The sequence below is a fragment of the Fusarium odoratissimum genome (assembly GCF_000260195.1).
Source record: "Fusarium odoratissimum NRRL 54006 unplaced genomic scaffold supercont1.5, whole genome shotgun sequence".
NCBI lineage: Eukaryota > Fungi > Ascomycota > Sordariomycetes > Hypocreales > Nectriaceae > Fusarium > Fusarium odoratissimum.
The window spans coordinates 1,429,156-1,446,561 of NW_022158691.1; the positions used below are offsets into that span (position 1 = coordinate 1,429,156).

General features: G+C 47.4%; 6 protein-coding genes and 1 non-coding gene across 7 annotated transcripts; 4 read left to right on the plus strand and 3 right to left on the minus strand.

Annotated features, from left to right (window-relative positions):
• Positions 1 to 144: 144 nt before the first annotated feature.
• FOIG_04428 (uncharacterized protein) lies at positions 145 to 1,095 on the minus strand. The gene is made up of 2 exons (XM_031202667.1): positions 567 to 1,095; positions 145 to 516 (listed from the first exon to the last, which is right to left on the minus strand). Exons 1-2 carry the CDS (start codon positions 679 to 681, stop codon positions 293 to 295), a joined length of 339 nt encoding a protein of 112 aa, XP_031068114.1. The 5' UTR covers positions 682 to 1,095; the 3' UTR covers positions 145 to 292.
• A 541-nt stretch (positions 1,096 to 1,636) lies between these two features.
• FOIG_04429 (uncharacterized protein) lies at positions 1,637 to 2,404 on the minus strand (the record flags this gene model as incomplete). The annotated part of the gene is made up of 1 exon (XM_031202668.1): positions 1,637 to 2,404. One exon carries the CDS (start codon positions 2,402 to 2,404, stop codon positions 1,637 to 1,639), a length of 768 nt encoding a protein of 255 aa, XP_031068115.1.
• A 337-nt stretch (positions 2,405 to 2,741) lies between these two features.
• On the minus strand, positions 2,742 to 3,352 carry FOIG_04430 (uncharacterized protein; the record flags this gene model as incomplete). Its single annotated transcript, XM_031202669.1, has 2 exons — positions 2,742 to 3,035; positions 3,092 to 3,352. The coding sequence occupies 2 exons, from the start codon at positions 3,350 to 3,352 to the stop codon at positions 2,742 to 2,744; spliced, it is 555 nt and encodes a 184-aa protein (XP_031068116.1).
• A 4,524-nt stretch (positions 3,353 to 7,876) lies between these two features.
• Positions 7,877 to 7,973, plus strand: FOIG_04431. Its single transcript has one exon. It is a non-coding gene; the product is annotated as a tRNA-Glu (tRNA).
• Positions 7,974 to 10,959: 2,986 nt separating this feature from the next.
• Positions 10,960 to 12,720, plus strand: FOIG_04432 (uncharacterized protein). Its single transcript, XM_031202670.1, has 2 exons — positions 10,960 to 11,747; positions 11,812 to 12,720. The coding sequence occupies exons 1-2, from the start codon at positions 11,115 to 11,117 to the stop codon at positions 12,226 to 12,228; spliced, it is 1,050 nt and encodes a 349-aa protein (XP_031068117.1). The 5' UTR covers positions 10,960 to 11,114; the 3' UTR covers positions 12,229 to 12,720.
• A 1,044-nt stretch (positions 12,721 to 13,764) lies between these two features.
• Positions 13,765 to 15,540, plus strand: FOIG_04433 (uncharacterized protein). Its single transcript, XM_031202671.1, has 3 exons — positions 13,765 to 14,198; positions 14,253 to 14,738; positions 14,786 to 15,540. Exons 1-3 carry the CDS (start codon positions 13,899 to 13,901, stop codon positions 15,287 to 15,289), a joined length of 1,290 nt encoding a protein of 429 aa, XP_031068118.1. The 5' UTR covers positions 13,765 to 13,898; the 3' UTR covers positions 15,290 to 15,540.
• A 177-nt stretch (positions 15,541 to 15,717) lies between these two features.
• On the plus strand, positions 15,718 to 17,080 carry FOIG_04434 (RNA polymerase II holoenzyme cyclin-like subunit). The gene is made up of 2 exons (XM_031202672.1): positions 15,718 to 15,967; positions 16,026 to 17,080. The coding sequence occupies exons 1-2, from the start codon at positions 15,808 to 15,810 to the stop codon at positions 16,823 to 16,825; spliced, it is 960 nt and encodes a 319-aa protein (XP_031068119.1). The 5' UTR covers positions 15,718 to 15,807; the 3' UTR covers positions 16,826 to 17,080.
• The last annotated feature ends 326 nt before the right edge of the window (positions 17,081 to 17,406 follow it).

Consider the following 17,406-nt stretch of genomic DNA (forward strand, 5'->3'; position numbering starts at 1 on the left):
GACATGCAAGCTTCGGTCGCTGACAGGAATACATAATGTCCGAGTTAGGAAAACACTCTCACATGTAGAAGTAGCAAGATGCTAAGCTATATCAGTAGCTCGTTAGCAGAGGCTGATTGGATCATACTTGTAAAAGAGGAGGTTGGGATGAATACACATAAACAAGACAGAACTCAAAGGCATCATTATGGATAGTTTTCATTAATAACTATTTTGCAGAGACATTCCAGTCTATCTGGCAATACCATAACTCCCAAACCAACTGATCAAATCGCCAATTCATAACAGTTCTTTACATGTTATCCCGTGTGCTGGTACCGGCCTTGTGAGTCTCCTCAGCAGCCTTCTTGGTTCGCTCTTGGAGGTTCTTAATATCCTTGGCAGGATCAATGTCCGATCGGTCTGCCTTGACGGCCTCCTCGCTGTCTGAGGCGAGCTCAGGCTTCCAGTGGCCGCTGCCCTCCTTCTGCTTCCTGAGGGAGTCTTGCTTGTGCTTGTCGTAGTCGACGTCGGTTTCTGGGGTGTGTTAGACGCGTCCAATTGGGTTGTGAGAGACTCAAACTTACGGGTGGATGACTCCTTGAGACCGAGACGTGTTGATGTAGTAAAGAAACCTCGTCCGAAGATGATCTTGCTGGTGTGCGCAGTGCGCAGGGCCATCACGGATCGAGCTGACATCATCTTGTTGGTATAAAGGTTATGTGATGATTCGTATGGGAGAGTGAAGCTTTAATGTCGAGAAATCGAGAGACACGAAGGATTCGATACAGAGATGAAAGAGGAAAAGAAAGGAAAGGAACAGCTGCAGGGGAAAAGATCAGTTCACGAGCTTAATACTGTTCTTCTCGGGTAAGGTATTGACCATTTGCGGGCAAGTGACGTCACAAGCATCATCACTTTGAAGAATCTCTCCTTCTCCTTCCTTTACTCCTTGAAATGAAGACGGCATGCGTTCATTCCCCACTCAAGCCCATGCTACCCCGATTTAGGTAATGGAGTTGTTTTTAAATTGTCTTCCGTTACCGAGGATCCAATGCAAATGCCATGATTTTCAAGGAGGGCCCAATTGCGTGGCTGTGGTTGATAATGAAACGCTGCACGGACTGTGGTAGCTATCACCGCGGAGTTAACATGATGTGGGGTCATTGAGGCTACAGCTACAGCTACAGCTACAGCTACAGCTACAGCTACAGCTATGAGCTGAACTTGACATCTAAGAAGCTTTGCAAATGGCTGCTATGAATAAACAGAAGTTAGAAATGCCTGTCAAAAAATCCATACTCACTGGTCCAGAAGCAATGGCACTCAACAGATCAACGGTCACCCATTAGTGGCCACCACAATTCAACAAATCGCTCATGTCGTAGCTGCACCATCATTTCTCGTCAGACATCATCACACAACTCATCGTCACACCTGAGATCGCTCACTCTAAGCCATATCGTGTCACAGTCACAAATTGAAATAGGCAAGTGTTTGAACATTCGTATATTCTCGTCTCGCAGCGCTGAAGCCGCGTTGTCGCAACCAGACAGCGCCAATACCCAGTTAACAATAGCCACACATGCAGTCTACCGCTGCATTGCAAAACCAGGCTCGAGGGCCTCCCAAATCCCAAAAATCTCTTTGAATCTGATCATGACATGTATCCCAGGCCCCCTGAACACTCCAGATGCTTGCCGAGGCGAGACAAAATATTGTAAAAGAAGCCCGTCCAACCAAGACATGGGCAAACCAAACAACGCTCCAAAGTATAAGCTACTCCGGTCCCAAAAACACTAGGAAGGCCAGCGCCAGCTATGGCGCTCAGGCCTAAACCATGAACAAGAAAACAAAAAGAGGACAAATATATAGGCCGTCCCAAGATGATACAAAGAAAAGAATGGGCAAAGGGTGAACCTTTTTCGTTCCCGTTCATTGCAGCAGCGGGACAACACCAAAAATTCGACCAACTCCCCGTAATTTCCCAGATTTCCGTCCCGTAAAGGGATATCAATTGTCGCAAAAACACCGTTCGTCTCGATCCTGACCACCGCCCAAAGATATTTCCAAGATGCGACCGATCAAATAACACCGATAAAGACCCCGCTTGCGAAAAGCACTCCTTTCTATGTTGTTCTTTTTCTCTTGTTGACTTCATAACCCATAACCGCGATGAGAGAAGACATTTTGGTATGAATGGGAAGGCCAACCCATGCCTCCCATGTAAAATGAAAACAGTTGATGCCGAGAAAATCTGATTATTGTGCCGCCAAACACCGATGCAATGTCGTCTTAAAATGCAGAAAACGCCCGTTCGTGTCTTGTAGCCCCATCTTGCGAGGCGGACACCCAACCCTAGGTATTTGATTTGTTGCAAAAATAACAAAGTAACCAAGCCGAAAATGGTATCGTTCTTTATCATGCCGTGCCAGTATTATCCTCATAAACTTGTCGGTGAAACAAGAGGTATGATGATTAGGGGATGTTTATACAGGGGTGATAGTAAAAGTGATGGTTGTCGAAATTGTTGTCGCCAACAGTGGGGTCAATCGCGTCAAGTGATTGGCCTCAAAAGCTTAAGAGGAAACCAGCCCAGTTGATAAGAGGATGCCAAGATCAAGTCTCGATAGGTCAATATGCCCTCCCAAGATGAACAGCTGCCAAGAACGAACGGTTGTAATTACAGTTCAAGGTGCACCGCCGGTGATGCGATACACTGGTCAACCCATGCGAGTGCATGAGTAGCGACCTGGTGCGGCTTACCACCGACGCATCGACTGTTGCATCCTGCCAGGTGACACTGACTGAGGAGGGCTCGACATGGTAATGCCAGTAGCGGGGTTGATGATGGGAATGGCATTGCGGCCGCGGGTGGCGGAGGGCTGGTGAAGCTTCATGCTGGGCTGTTGCTGGTAGGCGGGAGGAATGAAGGCAGGAGATGTTGAGTTGAGAGAGAAGCCAGGAGCAACAGTGTTGGGGTGTTGCGTGGGAGAAGAGTCGGGAGAGTTGCTGGCTAATGAGGAACGCTCAGATGCGCTTGAGATGGAGACCAACTGCGAACAACAGGTCAGATTGATGCGCCGACATACACAGTGACGGGATAACTCACGTCAGTCTCGGTCAACAGACCAGGACAGAACTCCATGTCATCTTCAAGGTCAAAGGATCGACTGGTCTCGAACTTGGTTCGGAAGGCTGTGAGGGAAGCAGTCTCGTTGAGTTCCTTCATGCTACGGACACCGCGGAACTGGCGTTGAGCTTGTTGGGACACAGAAAGACGGGGAGCTCTGCGATTTCGGCCACCATGGTGGTTGTGCGACACGGGGGCGGGGTGCGCTGGGTGGGCGTTGTAATGGTAGTATGCAGACATGATGTGAGTCGCGGTTGTGCGTGCGTGTCGGAGTTGGTGCGGGATTAATTGAAGCAAGTAAACACAAACAAGAAATTGAAAGTGTTTATGAGAATCGTCGATCTAGGTAGTCGTGGTAGACAAGATCCAAAAAGTCGAAGAATAGTTACTGGTGAAGTGTAGTAGCGGTTGAGTTGTAGAGGAGAGTAGAGTGAGGTTGTTGGTTGATGTAGATTTTTGGGTGACGGATGAAGAGAGTTGAATTGTGGGAGAATGGATAGCGAAGCGAGGCGAGGCACGAGGGGAGGGGCGGAATGGGAGTGGGAAGGTGACGGGCTCTGATAAGTAAAATAAATGGAAAATGGAAAGTGGACAGGCAGATGCAGGACGCAGGATACCTTACACCGGGGACGGCGGGCGATGTGAGTCTGCTGGTTGGGGACACTGTGAGCACTGTGAATCCGCTAGTATCCACAGTGCCCATACTTTGCTCCACATGAAGCGCCTGCCGAACCAGGAGATGAGGGTGGGACCCGATTCTGGCAAATCACGCCTTGCAGACGGTGGCCAGGACGTCTTTGCCACTTTGTTATGATTGGTATAGTGGAGGGATAGCGTGTGCCACAGTGTAATCTTGGTGGCATGCTGCTAGGTCATCCCTGTCTATCCCGGGTAGGGATGTTTGACGACGGCACAGTCTTCGAGACAGAGACATACACAGTACGACCAGCGTGTTCCAAGAGCTAGACAGCACACCTATCTGCTAAGGGGCTGAGTTCACGCTACTTGTCCTATTCTAGGTTCACCTGCACCCTTGGCGGTATCCGAAACTCAGCGCCTACCCAGCCCGGGTGGAGGCTATTGCATCCACACACGACCCAAGCCCAGTGTCAAATCGCTGTCGGCGCTCTCAGGGTTCCCATTCCAGCCTTTGTCAAGTGACTTTTTACTCTCTCAGCTTTGTCCCTGCGGGACCTGGTGCTGGTTCCAAACTTGGATCGTGAGAGAGGCCCTGGAGCCCTGCTAGTCTAGCGTCTGTTCGTTCTTCCTTTCTTTCTGTCAAGCTCAGGCTTGGGGACCAGGGGTGCGCATTGCTCATCAGGTGAGTGACGAAGTGATGGAATCTCTCTACTGCAGACATTACTCTACCGCACAGTGAGGAGCTCAGAAGGACGCAGACGCAGACGCAAACGCAGTCTCAGTCTAAGTCTCAGGCACCATCTTGACCGCGTGCCCTCCCACTCTGCCACTGCAATTCCCCTGTGCTAGCGCAGAAAAGCCCCTTTCTGTCCGTCCCCTTCAGGGCTCTCGCAGCCGTAATTAGGCGCAATGCCCTGCTGCAGCATGCTAATCTTGTCAATTGATTGGATTGCGCGCCAGTTTGTTTGTTGACATGCTGAAATTGTTGTTATCCACTGCTTTCGTGATGATGAAATGAAGGAAGGCAAGGGAATTGCGTTTCTCATCTGCGACGTTGGATGCCCCGCAGCCTTTCATTACCACGGCACACATATCTGGTGTATTAGGGCGGTCGAGGCATTGTATCATTAGATACTGGATTTCTGTTTGTTCCAACGGGTATCCACGTCCCCCAGGACCAGGTGAAGTAAGGTGAGGTGCAGTTAAGTTCAAGTGCGTGCAGTGCCGAAGAGGCCCCAGTCGCCAAACGGGCAGTCAAATCGACCATGACCATCGCGGGACGGGAAGGGAAGAGCAGGGCAGGGCTTCGAGGCTGGTGAGCGAACGATTGAACGAACGTTCGGGGGACGGCGACGGACTCTGATGGGTTGACCAGGTTGGTTCAGGTGGGTTGGCGGGATGGCGGTGATGGACGGTACCTTGCGAGGCAGTGAGCACTAGGCTCAAAGTTCTATCATGGCACTGTGCATGACCGTGTATGGAGCCATTACTGACCACCAGCGCAGAATGAGGGAGGGTTGGTGAGGCCTATGACTGGGCGGCCTCGAGACCCTTCCATGACCCTGTCCTCAATGGTTCTGGACATGGATACGTTGGAAACGTGGCGGGCTGGCCTGCGTCTTCACTGAACAATGAGTTTATTGCACTGTGCCATTCTGTCATGGCCCCTCCCGTCTGCAGATCGCACGTATCCCTTTCTCGTCTGTTGTTTTGTTGTGTGTTGTGCCCTGGACAGCCGCCGAATGAGAAGCTGTTGATAATTGACACTGTTTCCCCAATGGTCGAACCACTATCAAAACAGTCTCAAGGGTTCTCTGGTGCTAAATATCGCCACGAGAGGCAAAATGAATGAGAACAAGGTCACCATTGTCTCTGGCTTCTGGAAGGCCTCTGACGTGTGTGACGTTGATCTGGATTATTCTCGACTTTAGGGTAGTGTCTTGAGACACAACGGAGCCCAGACCCAGACCATCTTGAACACCAACCTCGTCTGAAATGAGAGGTTGACAAGTCCAGTTGTGGTAACCTGCAAAACACTGTGGCGTTTGTGCTTGACCTTGAAGGGTAAACTCACCCACACACAACACAACCCCAGCCCCAAACCCCAACCCACGACTTCTGGCTGCAGCTTCTATGTATTCTGTATGCATCTAGTGCACTGTATGTACGGTTAACTCGCCCTGTCCGAAGACTGTACTTGGCGAGACACACTCCACGCAACCCTCACGCAGGAACTCTTTGTCGGCCACTACGGTTGCAGCACCTTTGCGGGCGTCTAAATCGAGACGTCGACAACAAAGACCGTTGATAACTGTGGGTATCTTGTTAATAACGGCGAGTTTGTGCATCGTGTGTTGCAGAATCTAAACCGGTAGACACAGCACGATGGTTGACAAGATCGTCGTGAAGCATGAGCATTGACGATAAGCAAGCCTGGGCATAGCAAGTGACGACGGTGGCAAAACATAGAACCCAGTAGGGTAGGTTAATTCGATGTTTGGTTATGCATATTGCCTATCGTTTCATCATTTCTAGAGGTCGTCTTGCCGCCAGCCTCATCTTATCTTACCAGACGGGTTCTCATCCTATCCTGTATATGCAGAGAGACCCTACAGTATGCACCACACCATCTCATTGCCGATGGAAGGTTGCTGGATGGAAGATTGATTATCTTTGGTCCTTGATGAGTGATAACTGCCACTGCCACTGGCTCTTGCGCAATCCAGCCTCTCGATCTCGGTTAGATCGTTGTTGGACTTTGATCAAAGCTGGCACCCTGCCGCTACCACCATGCCATACCATGCCCTGCCGCACCGTCCAAGTGTTTCATCAGGCTCTTCTGAGAATCCCTCCAGGGCTCTCTTCTCTTGTGTCATTTGCCAGGCCACCATGCGGGGAATGGGCAGGTCTATTTTGAGCGGGCTGTGAAGGCCTGCTAGCGGAGGTCTAAACCTGCTCTTGTTCGTCTTGCACATTTTCGGTTGGGAGGGATGTGATGTGATGCGATGCTTGGTCTCTGGGCTTCGCCTACGCCGATCACTTCAACGTACGTGGTGGGTGGTGGTCCCTTCAATGAATTCCTGTTCCTGGAGAAAGGGTCCAAGTCCCATCCCGAAAAGAATTCGAGGCACTCGACTGAATGCGTGATGCTTTGCAGCTTCGGGTTCCTAGCGCAAAGTCTACGGTAATTCTAGACGAGTCACAACAAACAGAGCAGTAAACAACCGTAAAGTTAAAATTGACAGTCCAAACTCTCTGTGAGCGGGGGAGATTGGCTGAACCATAACATACCCTGAAGGGTCCTGGAGACAAAAGACGATGTCGCATCTGTGCCCTGACAGAATCCCTGTACAGTATGAACCCATACCCAGGTTATCGGCATTCATCAGAGTCACCGTTCACTGAATCAAGTGAATCATTAGATTCAGAGAGAATAATAGACATTTCGACGTAAAGGGAAAAGTCAACAAATGCTACATTTCTCAAAAGCATTGTTAGAAGCCGCTTGTCTCTCCCTAGCTCTCCTCCTCGTCTGCCCACATTGACGCAATCAGCCATCCCTAGTCGCACGACCCATTCCTCGAGCTAACAATCTCAACAATCGATAATAGACCGCATGCATCTAATCATTCAATGAATTGATGGTCAACATGTCTATCACGGGTTGTCAGCCCCTTCAATATCATGAGACAAGGCGATTATCTGATGCATACGGCGTGCCATATCCTATAGCCCATATTCCCATCGCCACACCGCTAGTTCTCACAGACGATGGGATGGCCTGTTTCCTTCTCGTCGGCTAAGGCGCTTTTCTTCGGCGGGTGACTTGATGTCTCACTTTGCGGAGAACAAAGGAACTCTCCGCTCTGAGAGTCCGAGCTCTCAGCCCAGACCGCGCCACCCCTTGCTTCAAATGCGAGTCACCCCGCGCGCCACACTTTGCGGAGAAAACGGCGACGTCAGTCCCGGCCGAAAGCCTCAGCTCTGATTCGTCCTTTGCTTCAACAACCAAAATTGACTTCCTTAACATCACGATATACAGATCGTGGACATTTTAAAACAGAGCCAGCATGCTTTTGAATGTAATACTTAAGTGAAATATGTACTCTTGTCCAGAAACTAAAGTCCAAACTGGTGTAATTGGGAACACAGCCGGGTCTCACTCGCTTCCAGCGAGCCCTTCGGGGGGCGGCAGATCCAGGTTCGAATCCTGGGATTGGAATATACTTATTTAATTCTATTTTCTTGCTATTCTTTACTCATGCACGGACACCACAAGTATTTTTCAATAACCTGTGTTCGCCAAACATTCTTCTACATAATTAATGTAATATATCCTACTAAGTATATAAGAAGGAGCGAGTAGCTAAAATAATAAATACAGCCCGCAGGGGTCACGACTATAAATTCTAGATGCCAAGTCTGGTAGGGAATAGAAAACAACCCCAGAAATGACCACTCAGGCCTCCGATGTTGGGGAGTATGGATGGTCGCTGGAAACTAAGTCACTCAAACACAAGGCAAGAACTTGATGGGATCCCGTATTCTCTAGGTATGGTCGTATGTGCTTGGAGTCTTCACTCGTACGGTAGATGAGGTTGCAAGACGACGACAATATGTTATTTCATGATTAAGGCCGAAGTCTGGTGAAGGACTGAACCACAAGAGAGCTCTAGATCCTGTAATCATGAACATCATAATGTAGAAAGAACCACTGATCAAGGTTTCGACAACTCTGGTTAAACGTTATCAGATGTCTTGGTCCAAGATCACGAGATATAGGACTTGAAAGAAAAAAGGACTGGTTTTGTTGAGACACTGTACATAGTACCTTTTGAGGCTATGGTATTACCTACGCCATGATGAGCCTCAACCTAGAGCTTAATAAACTCCATGGAAGAAATCGAAGCCATCATGACATGCATTCGTATGCTCTCAACATTTCGCTTGGGAGAAACTTGGGATCTCCAGGAAATTCCAGCCACCCCGGGATACTAGCTAGGATATGCAGTTGTGTTTTCATCATAAACAGCCCACAATGTATCAGCTGATCCAGCACTGCCTCACCATGACCTCAGAGGTTGTAAGTGAATCGCCAGAGAGATTATCATGGAAGATCGAGAACATGTATGTTCCGGACCGCTTCGGCCTCTTCAGACACGGCTCACATCCCCTGCAGGTAGCGCAGCTCGAAAAGGCCGTGATATGTGCTGCAATTCTTGCATGGCTTAGGTGTTCAGAGACTGCCTTTATATATCTCTGGTGTTAGTTGCGAGTACGAGTTGGAAGCTTGCCTATTTTACCTTCTTCGTAGCTTCTTAGAGACACGTTCGTAATAAAGGGCTGGCTGGCAGTGGAATTTTCTAACACAACTCGCGACCCATACTATAGAAAAAGGTTTTGGTGAATACTGAGAAGGCCATATGAAAATTAAGTTGCTAGCAATGACCATCATATAGAAGCTGGACTTGATACAGAGGCCGCACTGTTCGCGTTCAGAAAGATACCGACAGCAATTCCAACACCAAGCCTTGACAACAGAAGGATATGAAGTCAGGGTGAGAACCTGAATGAGATATTGGTATCCGTAGCAGTATTCGCCAGCCAGGCAGCCAGGCTCATAAAGCTTACATATATGTCCACGATTCACGAGGAAGTTGCCCGAAGGCGAGATGATACCTTTTCTTTTTATGAAGCTAATAAGGTGTTTCGATAAGTATCATAAGATCTGCCTATGGGTTAGAGGTTTTCCTCTGTACGAACAGCGAGTTACATTGGTGTCTTGCATCTGAAACCCATTACTCACTCTCCGTGTCTCGTCCAAGAGGATATGAAGATGACCATGTTTTCCTTTGATGCTGTGTCTAAGAAGGTCCAACGATTGTAAAAATTTCAGTATGTACCTTTGCAATTCCCCAGTACTCACTGCAAAGTCTATGGACCCGAAGCATCTAAAGATTGCTCCTACAAGAAGACTCAGAATACCCTTATGAAGAGAGCAGCTCCTATTATCAACACAACAAGACATGTGGATACAAATGTCACTATTGAAGACGACTGAGAAAATTAAGAACAGAATGCATCGGAAGTACTCCTCATGATACGAACTCGTTTCCCAAGTCCCAACTGAACACCTATGTGACATCAGAACAATGAGAGGGGTTTGCAGTTGAATCTTGAATCTTGACAGTCAACGAGAGCACTTAATACTTGACAAAGACTTGAACTTGAGTCTGCTAAGTGAAGGCTTTTCAATCTCACCCGTCCTTGAATTATGGTTCTGATTCTTGAAACCTTTCATATGAAAGTAATGTGGCAATGTCCTGCAACTCTCCCTAGAATTGTCGTGATTTAAATTCTCGTTAGAAACACAGAAAGGAGTATGTTGTCATGATGGCTCTTAACACCCAGTTCTCATAGTATGGAGCGATTTCAAGGAATCCTGTGTGTAGAAGGCAGAAAGTATATGAAGCATTGGGGCAGAACATGTATTTATGGTTGCCTCAAGATGAAGAGAGACTCTCTTGTATATATAATTAAGCACTACATAGCCAGCACCGGCTGGGCAGAGTATAACGATTTGAAAACGAAGAACTGAATTGAAAATAAAATAGACGTTTATTATTCTGGTAGATAAACATAATAAATTGTATGTCATGCTTGATTCGTTTCAAAAGTTCCTCATTAGTGGCTATTGCTATGAGTCAGATTTGAAAATACGATCCGTCATCATGTACGGTTTGGAATCATTTCTCTTGGCCCCACGCACTTTATTTCCGCATTTTCACATCAAACTATCTCGGGTCATTGGAATCAAAATTTCAAAGAAGCAGGACTTACAGGTATCCTTCCGGTCGCGGCTGAAGATCATCACTTTCGCCTGCATGCGGAAACTTTAAGACATGACTTTGGAGTTTTGATAAAGAATGAAGGATTAGACCAGCTGTTATCAGGATACCAATGTGTATATTATTTAGGAATAAGACTGGTGCGTTGCCTTTTGATAGGCTCATTCCATATGGCAACGAAGACATAGATTGATTGTGGTTCTGCTGGCAGGTCTTTGATCGTAACGAGACAGAAACTCATCGATTGCCCCTGCATGATGTTATATTATACGTCAATACAAAGTGTATCTCTATAACTCAAACAATTAGAATGACTACCATCATAAATTCGATGATAGACACTGAATGGGACCTAATCCATATGAGTCGCGCTCCGGGGGCTCGGGCCCCCAAGATACGGGAGCAGGGCGGGTTTAAATTCTCCGGACTTCCCGCCTCCATTGTGAGTCGGACTTTTCTCTTACCCACTACATCAAACCTAACGACTTACACAATCTGAACTACATCACATTAAAATGGATGTACTAAAATTTGGGCAGAGCTCTTCACTGGGTTACATTCTGTTCATCGTCGGTTCGGCCACATTGCCTATCTTTCTTCTCTTCATTCTGTTCCGCAGACCTGTTGGTCAATCTGCATCCAAATCATTGCCTTTACCAGCTGACGACGAGATTGTTCGCCTTCGTGTATACCCGGTCAAATCATGCCGCGGTTTTGACGTAAAGTCAACGCAGCTTCTACGAACCGGTCTAGACTTGGATCGTAACTGGTTGTTCGTCACGGCTGATAAGCATGAATTCATCACGATCAGGGCAAATTCAAACATGACTCTTATCATAACAGCTTGGGACGCTGATACCGACACACTCACAATTTCTCTTAATGAACACAAGATTGAGATTCCCGCTCATCCTACGACTCAATGGCTTGAGAACAACACTGAACTCAAGAAGGCGACTATTTGGGGCGAGCAAACCGATGCCTGGGAATACGCCGAGAGTCTGACCAAGCCCATCTCGGAGTTCCTAAACATGGACGTTCGTCTGATGTACAAGGGTCCTACGCCACGAGTTCTACGTGGAAGCGGAGCTCCTCACCTTCTTGGTCGTACTGAGGCTACCAAGTTTGCCGATATGATGCCTGTGCTGGTAAGCTACAAAATCTGCAACCTGAAATATGACTCAGGCGTTGTACTAATGCCAAACTTGACAGGTTGCCTCTATGGCGAGCATGAATGAACTTAACGAGCGTCTCACTCAGGCTGGAGAGGATAAGATTGAGATCGATCGATTCCGCCCCAATGTTATCATCCGAGGAAGCGTGCCATGGGTGGAGGACGGATGGAAGACTCTGCAAATTGGCGAGGGTGAGCACCGTCTCGACCTTGATGTAGTGTGCCGATGTCTGCGATGCCAGGTACCCAATGTTCACCCAATTACTGCTGATAAGCACCCGCGTCAGCCTTGGAACCAGCTGATGAAGTATCGACGGATCGACCCTGGATTGAAGTTCAAGCCGAGCTTTGGCATGCTTTGTGCACCTAGTGATGAGGGTCACATCGAGGTTGGCATGAAGTTCCAGGTCACGGCCATGACGAATGATCACTTCTTCATTAGCCCAATGAAGTAAAACGAGTTGTTGGAAAGTGTTTGGGGGAGTTGCCTAACTTCTGTGGCGAGGTAACCATGTACAAAGCGAAGGACGATGAGAATGAAAATGATAACAAGACTATGTTTAGGTAATGGTTCACATGGATTGTACGCTGTTCAATTATGGACACTTGGATGGACACATGGATAGGCACACTAGCTGACTGTATTGGGTTCTCCTCTTTTAAGTGGCAGTGCTGGATCAGCCAAGCCAGCACAAGATTAAAAGCTTTGACAAGGAATTAGATCGGGTTCAAGGATTCAGAGACTAAAGTCTGCTGTCATAACTAGTTCAAGCATGCCTGGATCCAATATATAAGTTTATAAACGAGGCTGATTCGAGAATCTGGGATAAATTTCTGAAGGGAAGACGAGCGCGGGCCTTGATTTCAGTCTTACCCTTCACCCTTCCTTTTCACATTTCGGTTTGTCTGGTAGTTCTCTCTAACTTGATAAGCCTAGACCCTTAATGGGACTAATGGAGTCTGAGAGAGGCCTCCTGATAAGATCACGATGCCTTTGAGGATGGTTCCATTTCCAGAATGTTCACAAATCAAGTGAATGGTTGTTGAACAATCACGTCCTTCACCCACTTGGCATATTAGCCGGAATACACCATCAACCATACACAGCCTTGCGAAGACACTAGTGCTATGCCTTGCTGGCGTCAAGTTGACTAGCTGATGGATGAGATTTGTTGCTGTACGAAGAATTTCAAACATGGTTGTGTTGTTGCACCCGTCTCTTGGATCCGGCCAAGACTTACCAGGCTTGAAAGGGACGCTCATATTCTAGTGTGATAGCAAGTCGAGGAGATTTTTATCGTGAAACGAGGCACAGAGACTGTTTAGATACGGCAGATGCTGTATCACGATTTGTTTAAAGGGTAGAATGAGTTCACCACGACTTAGACTCAGCCATGCAACGCTTTGCTCACAACAGCATCCGTGTTGACTTCTTTGAAGCAGTTGTACAGCTTCTCGTGTAAATAGAGCAATCAAGGCCTCAGAACACACGGAGCCAAACATCTAGTTGGTCTTTTGCCCTTGCCACATGATGCCAGAATGTGGACAATGCTGGGTGGAGTGATATGTTCCCATGCTCTTGGCGAACGCAAACACCCTTACTGAGCTACAAGAATGATCCTTTCAGATCGGTTGACGCTATGATTCAAGCGCATATTTGCCAAGTTATATTACCCAAAGTGTCGGGAATCACGGCTCGGGGAGTTCTAGTTTTGTGTTAGTCGTTCTTGATACACGAACAAAGAGTGGAAAAACTGTGGCTTGGTCATGGAGGCAATGAAACATGTCCAAAACAGTCTGTACTCACAGGCCTTGTTCATTGTTCCACTGCTAGTCACAAGGCTGTAACATTTGTGATTTTGTGTAACTGGGCAGACTCTGTCACTGACTGATTGGGGTGGCAACACCCATTGTGCTAGGCGCTTCGCGGGGCTTTTTAAGCGGCACATTGGCAGCCCAGCTTACTGAGAGATCCAATGCACAGCCCACCAGCTTTCAAAGCTTCCTCCCAATCAATCAATCAGACATTACTACTTCCATTGCTTTTAAATCTCTCAACCTTCCCATCGACTTTCACCTATCGCGCATCGAAGCAGAAGTTTCCCTATCAGCAAATCTATTCACCATGGGGGACGATCTCGTCATTTATTATAATGACTCCATCGACTCAGATAACTTGGCCGCGGCTATGGCCTTGTTCAAGGCCACATACTGGAAGCCAACCGTCCGCGTACTTTGGATTCTAGAGCCTCGTCAAGTGTGTTTTGGACTATCTATGACAATGGATCAAATCACCAGATGCAAGGAATTGATAAAACAGCACTTTCCATCCTTTGAGAACCCTTTCAAGACCCTTTTGAACGGAGATATCAAGCAGCAGGATATTGATGATATCAAAGATCTGACAAAAGATGATCGCAAGATCGTAAGCTTTCCCCTCAGAATCAGATACTTTAGACAAATCTGACCATGATAATAGCTCGAGATGGCAGTGAAGCCCAAGTATGGCTCAATCAACGACGCCACCTTGCATGCACGGCTAAGTGCACTGGACCTGGCAACTTGTCTTTCCGAGTGGTCTAACAACAACCCCATCGAAGTTCTTGTGGACTACGAGACTCTGGAACATATCGAGAACCCAGTGAATCTGCACATGCATCACCATGAAGAGCTTGTCAACCGGACTGAAAATGAGCTGAAGGAATACTACGACATCCTGAAGAAAGTGTTACATTTCGGCCGTCGAACCGATAACCTGCGGGGTTGGTATAACAAGTGTATCTGGCGACTCGAGCAGGATAGAAAGCTCTCAGACATTTCTGTGGAACGACTTGTCTTGGACAAAGTTTTGAATCGGATCCAGACCGCGGGAAGCGTTCGTTTCTTTGGGGGTTCTTCGTTGAGAATCCTACAACAGTTCCTCGATAGAGGCGTAGCCAGCAAGATCAAGTGTCACTTGCAGGTGGTAAGTCTGATCCATACTCCTCATTGACAAGATACTTATGGTGATAGGGTTCCTGCGACATGTCAGCGAATCTCTTCTCCAACCAGTTCAACATCGCCCTCAACCAACAAGCAGCCAAGATCGTTCTCAGCCGATCTGCGGAATTTGCAGAGTTCACCGTCGTGCCTTCACATACAGCGCAGAGTATAAAGTACTCAGCCATAGGCCTGAAGAAATTCGGAGGCCACTGTATCGAGAAGCGAATTTTGGGCTTCAACTGCCACGAGGAGCCCGTCAAGATCGTCACAAATCAAGTGTCACTTGAGCAACAATACCCTGACAAAGCCTACTCCATGCCAGATTTAACCTCGTTTTTGTGTGCACTTGTTCCAGGGCACATGGGCTCCAAGCCAGGGTATATCGAGGTCGACGAACAGGAGGGCGGTACACTTCTTTTTAAAAAGTCTGACAAGGGCATCCCCATGTTTGATCTGGACGGCGTCAAGGAGTTGGATGAGGAACAGATCACGACGATTTTCGAATCATTAACACGTGGCGAAGTGTTGCTATGACGGAGACAAGTTTTGATACCCAAAGGCGAGTTAGAAGTCAGATAGTACCTTTAATAGCTTCTTGATGAACAAGAGTATAATCTCAATTAACAGAGAGAAAAGTTAGACTTCTACAAGTTTGAGAGCATGACGAGTGGAGTATCCAGGTTATACCGGATTACCAGTATGACTTATTTGGACTCTGACGAGAGTGAAAGTACCAGTATAAATAGGACATGTGCAAACACAATCAGGAAATGCCGAATTCACCTGGATCTCATACTCAAGACTAATTTACAGCTAGTAAATTACCAGTTAAACAACACGCGCTTCAAGTGCAGATTCTATTGGGTAGGTCGTTTAATATCGCCAATCAGCCACAAGACGGGGCCCTTCCGTGTGGCGCCGTTGCCAGCCTTGCGAGCCCCCTCTCCAAGTTGACTATTTCAACGAAACCTCAACAGCTTCGGCTGTCAAACCTGCCTCCTTAAAAGTCTAATCTTCCTGCGGAATTGGTACCTAACGGTCTAGCAGAAGACATGTCAGCCAATTATTGGCAATCGACACAATGTCGCTTCTGGAGCTTCACCAAGGAGCAGCTCGCGACAATGCGACAGAAGCTTGAAGAGGACAATGCCGAACTGGTGCGAATGTTTCCACTTCCGCAGCAACGCCATTTGTACATATATTTTAATCAACGTACGTGGACACCTCTATACCACGAGAGAACTGATTGGCTGACTCAAGGGACGCGCAGAATTGATACGGCTGGCGAAGCGATTAACGATTCGACAACAATCCATGGCCACGGCGCAGGTCTACATGAAGCGATTCTACTCCAAAGTCGAGATTCGTCGAACGAACCCATACCTCGTCATAGCGACCGCGATATACCTAGCCTGCAAAATAGAAGAGTCTCCTCAACATATTCGACTCATCGTGACAGAGGCGCGACAGATGTGGGGAGATCTCGTGGCCATCGACACGTCCAAGCTGGGCGAGTGTGAGTTCTTCATGATAAGCGAGATGCGATCACAGTTGATTGTATTCCAACCGTATCGAACGATCACAGCCTTGCGAAGCGAATTATCGTTGGTGGACGACGAAGTGCAACTGGCTCGCTCGGTCATCAACGATCACTTCATGACGGATCTTCCGCTCCTATACCCTCCACATATTATCGCCATGGTTGCCATCCTACTGGCCTTGGTGTTGAGACCTAATAACTCCGGTCCTGGCCAGAACACTTCAGGAGCGGCCGCCGCCGCAGGACTAGCAGCTGCTCAACAGGCGCTGATGCGAGCACAGGGCCAACAAGCACAAGGTGGAATGCCCGAGCCTGCTGCTGTAGAACCTAAGGAGAAGCGGCAACAAGATCGGGTGTCGCGGGTGCAAAAATTTGCGAAATGGCTGGTCGACAGCAACGTGGAGATTGCATCTATGGTGGATGCTACTCAGGAGATAATATCATTTTATGAATGTTATGAACATTACAACGACAAGCTTACTCGCGAACAGATCAACAGGTTTGTTAAGGCAAGAGGCTTAGATAAGTGATCAAGTTATGAGAAACGAGACATGAAGCATGGTATATGCGGGTTTAGCATTGAGGAGCATTGACTGGGAGTTTTAGGCGTTACTGGTTATTGTTATTAGAGATCAGAGACATTCATACATTTTAGTGTTATATGAAGCTTCCACCCTGGCTGTCTGTCTGTATAGTCCTAGAACTTTAACTTTATCTTACTATCGTATGAACCTGGTAGTTTAACGACATGGAAGACTCCGTGCAAGAGATCAAATAAGGTAAACCCCTCCATAGAATTTTGTTGAACTGTGAAGCATAGTTATTCTATCATATTCTATGTAGCATCTCAGATATGCAGATGTGTATTTCGATGATTTGTCGGACCATATGCCCGGAACTGTCTTTGAGAGCAACCCAATTATGAGATAAGAAACTTGTGAGCTTCAGATAGGACGTTTTGATAGGACGCTCAAATAGTAAACTAGACCATTAATCCACTGATTGAACATATTTTTCACTTGACTAGTCCGTAGATCATGTGAATATTTGCAACTTGACAAAGAAATTCTTCGAGATGAGGAGCCAGGAGTTTATGCCGAGACAGAGCGAG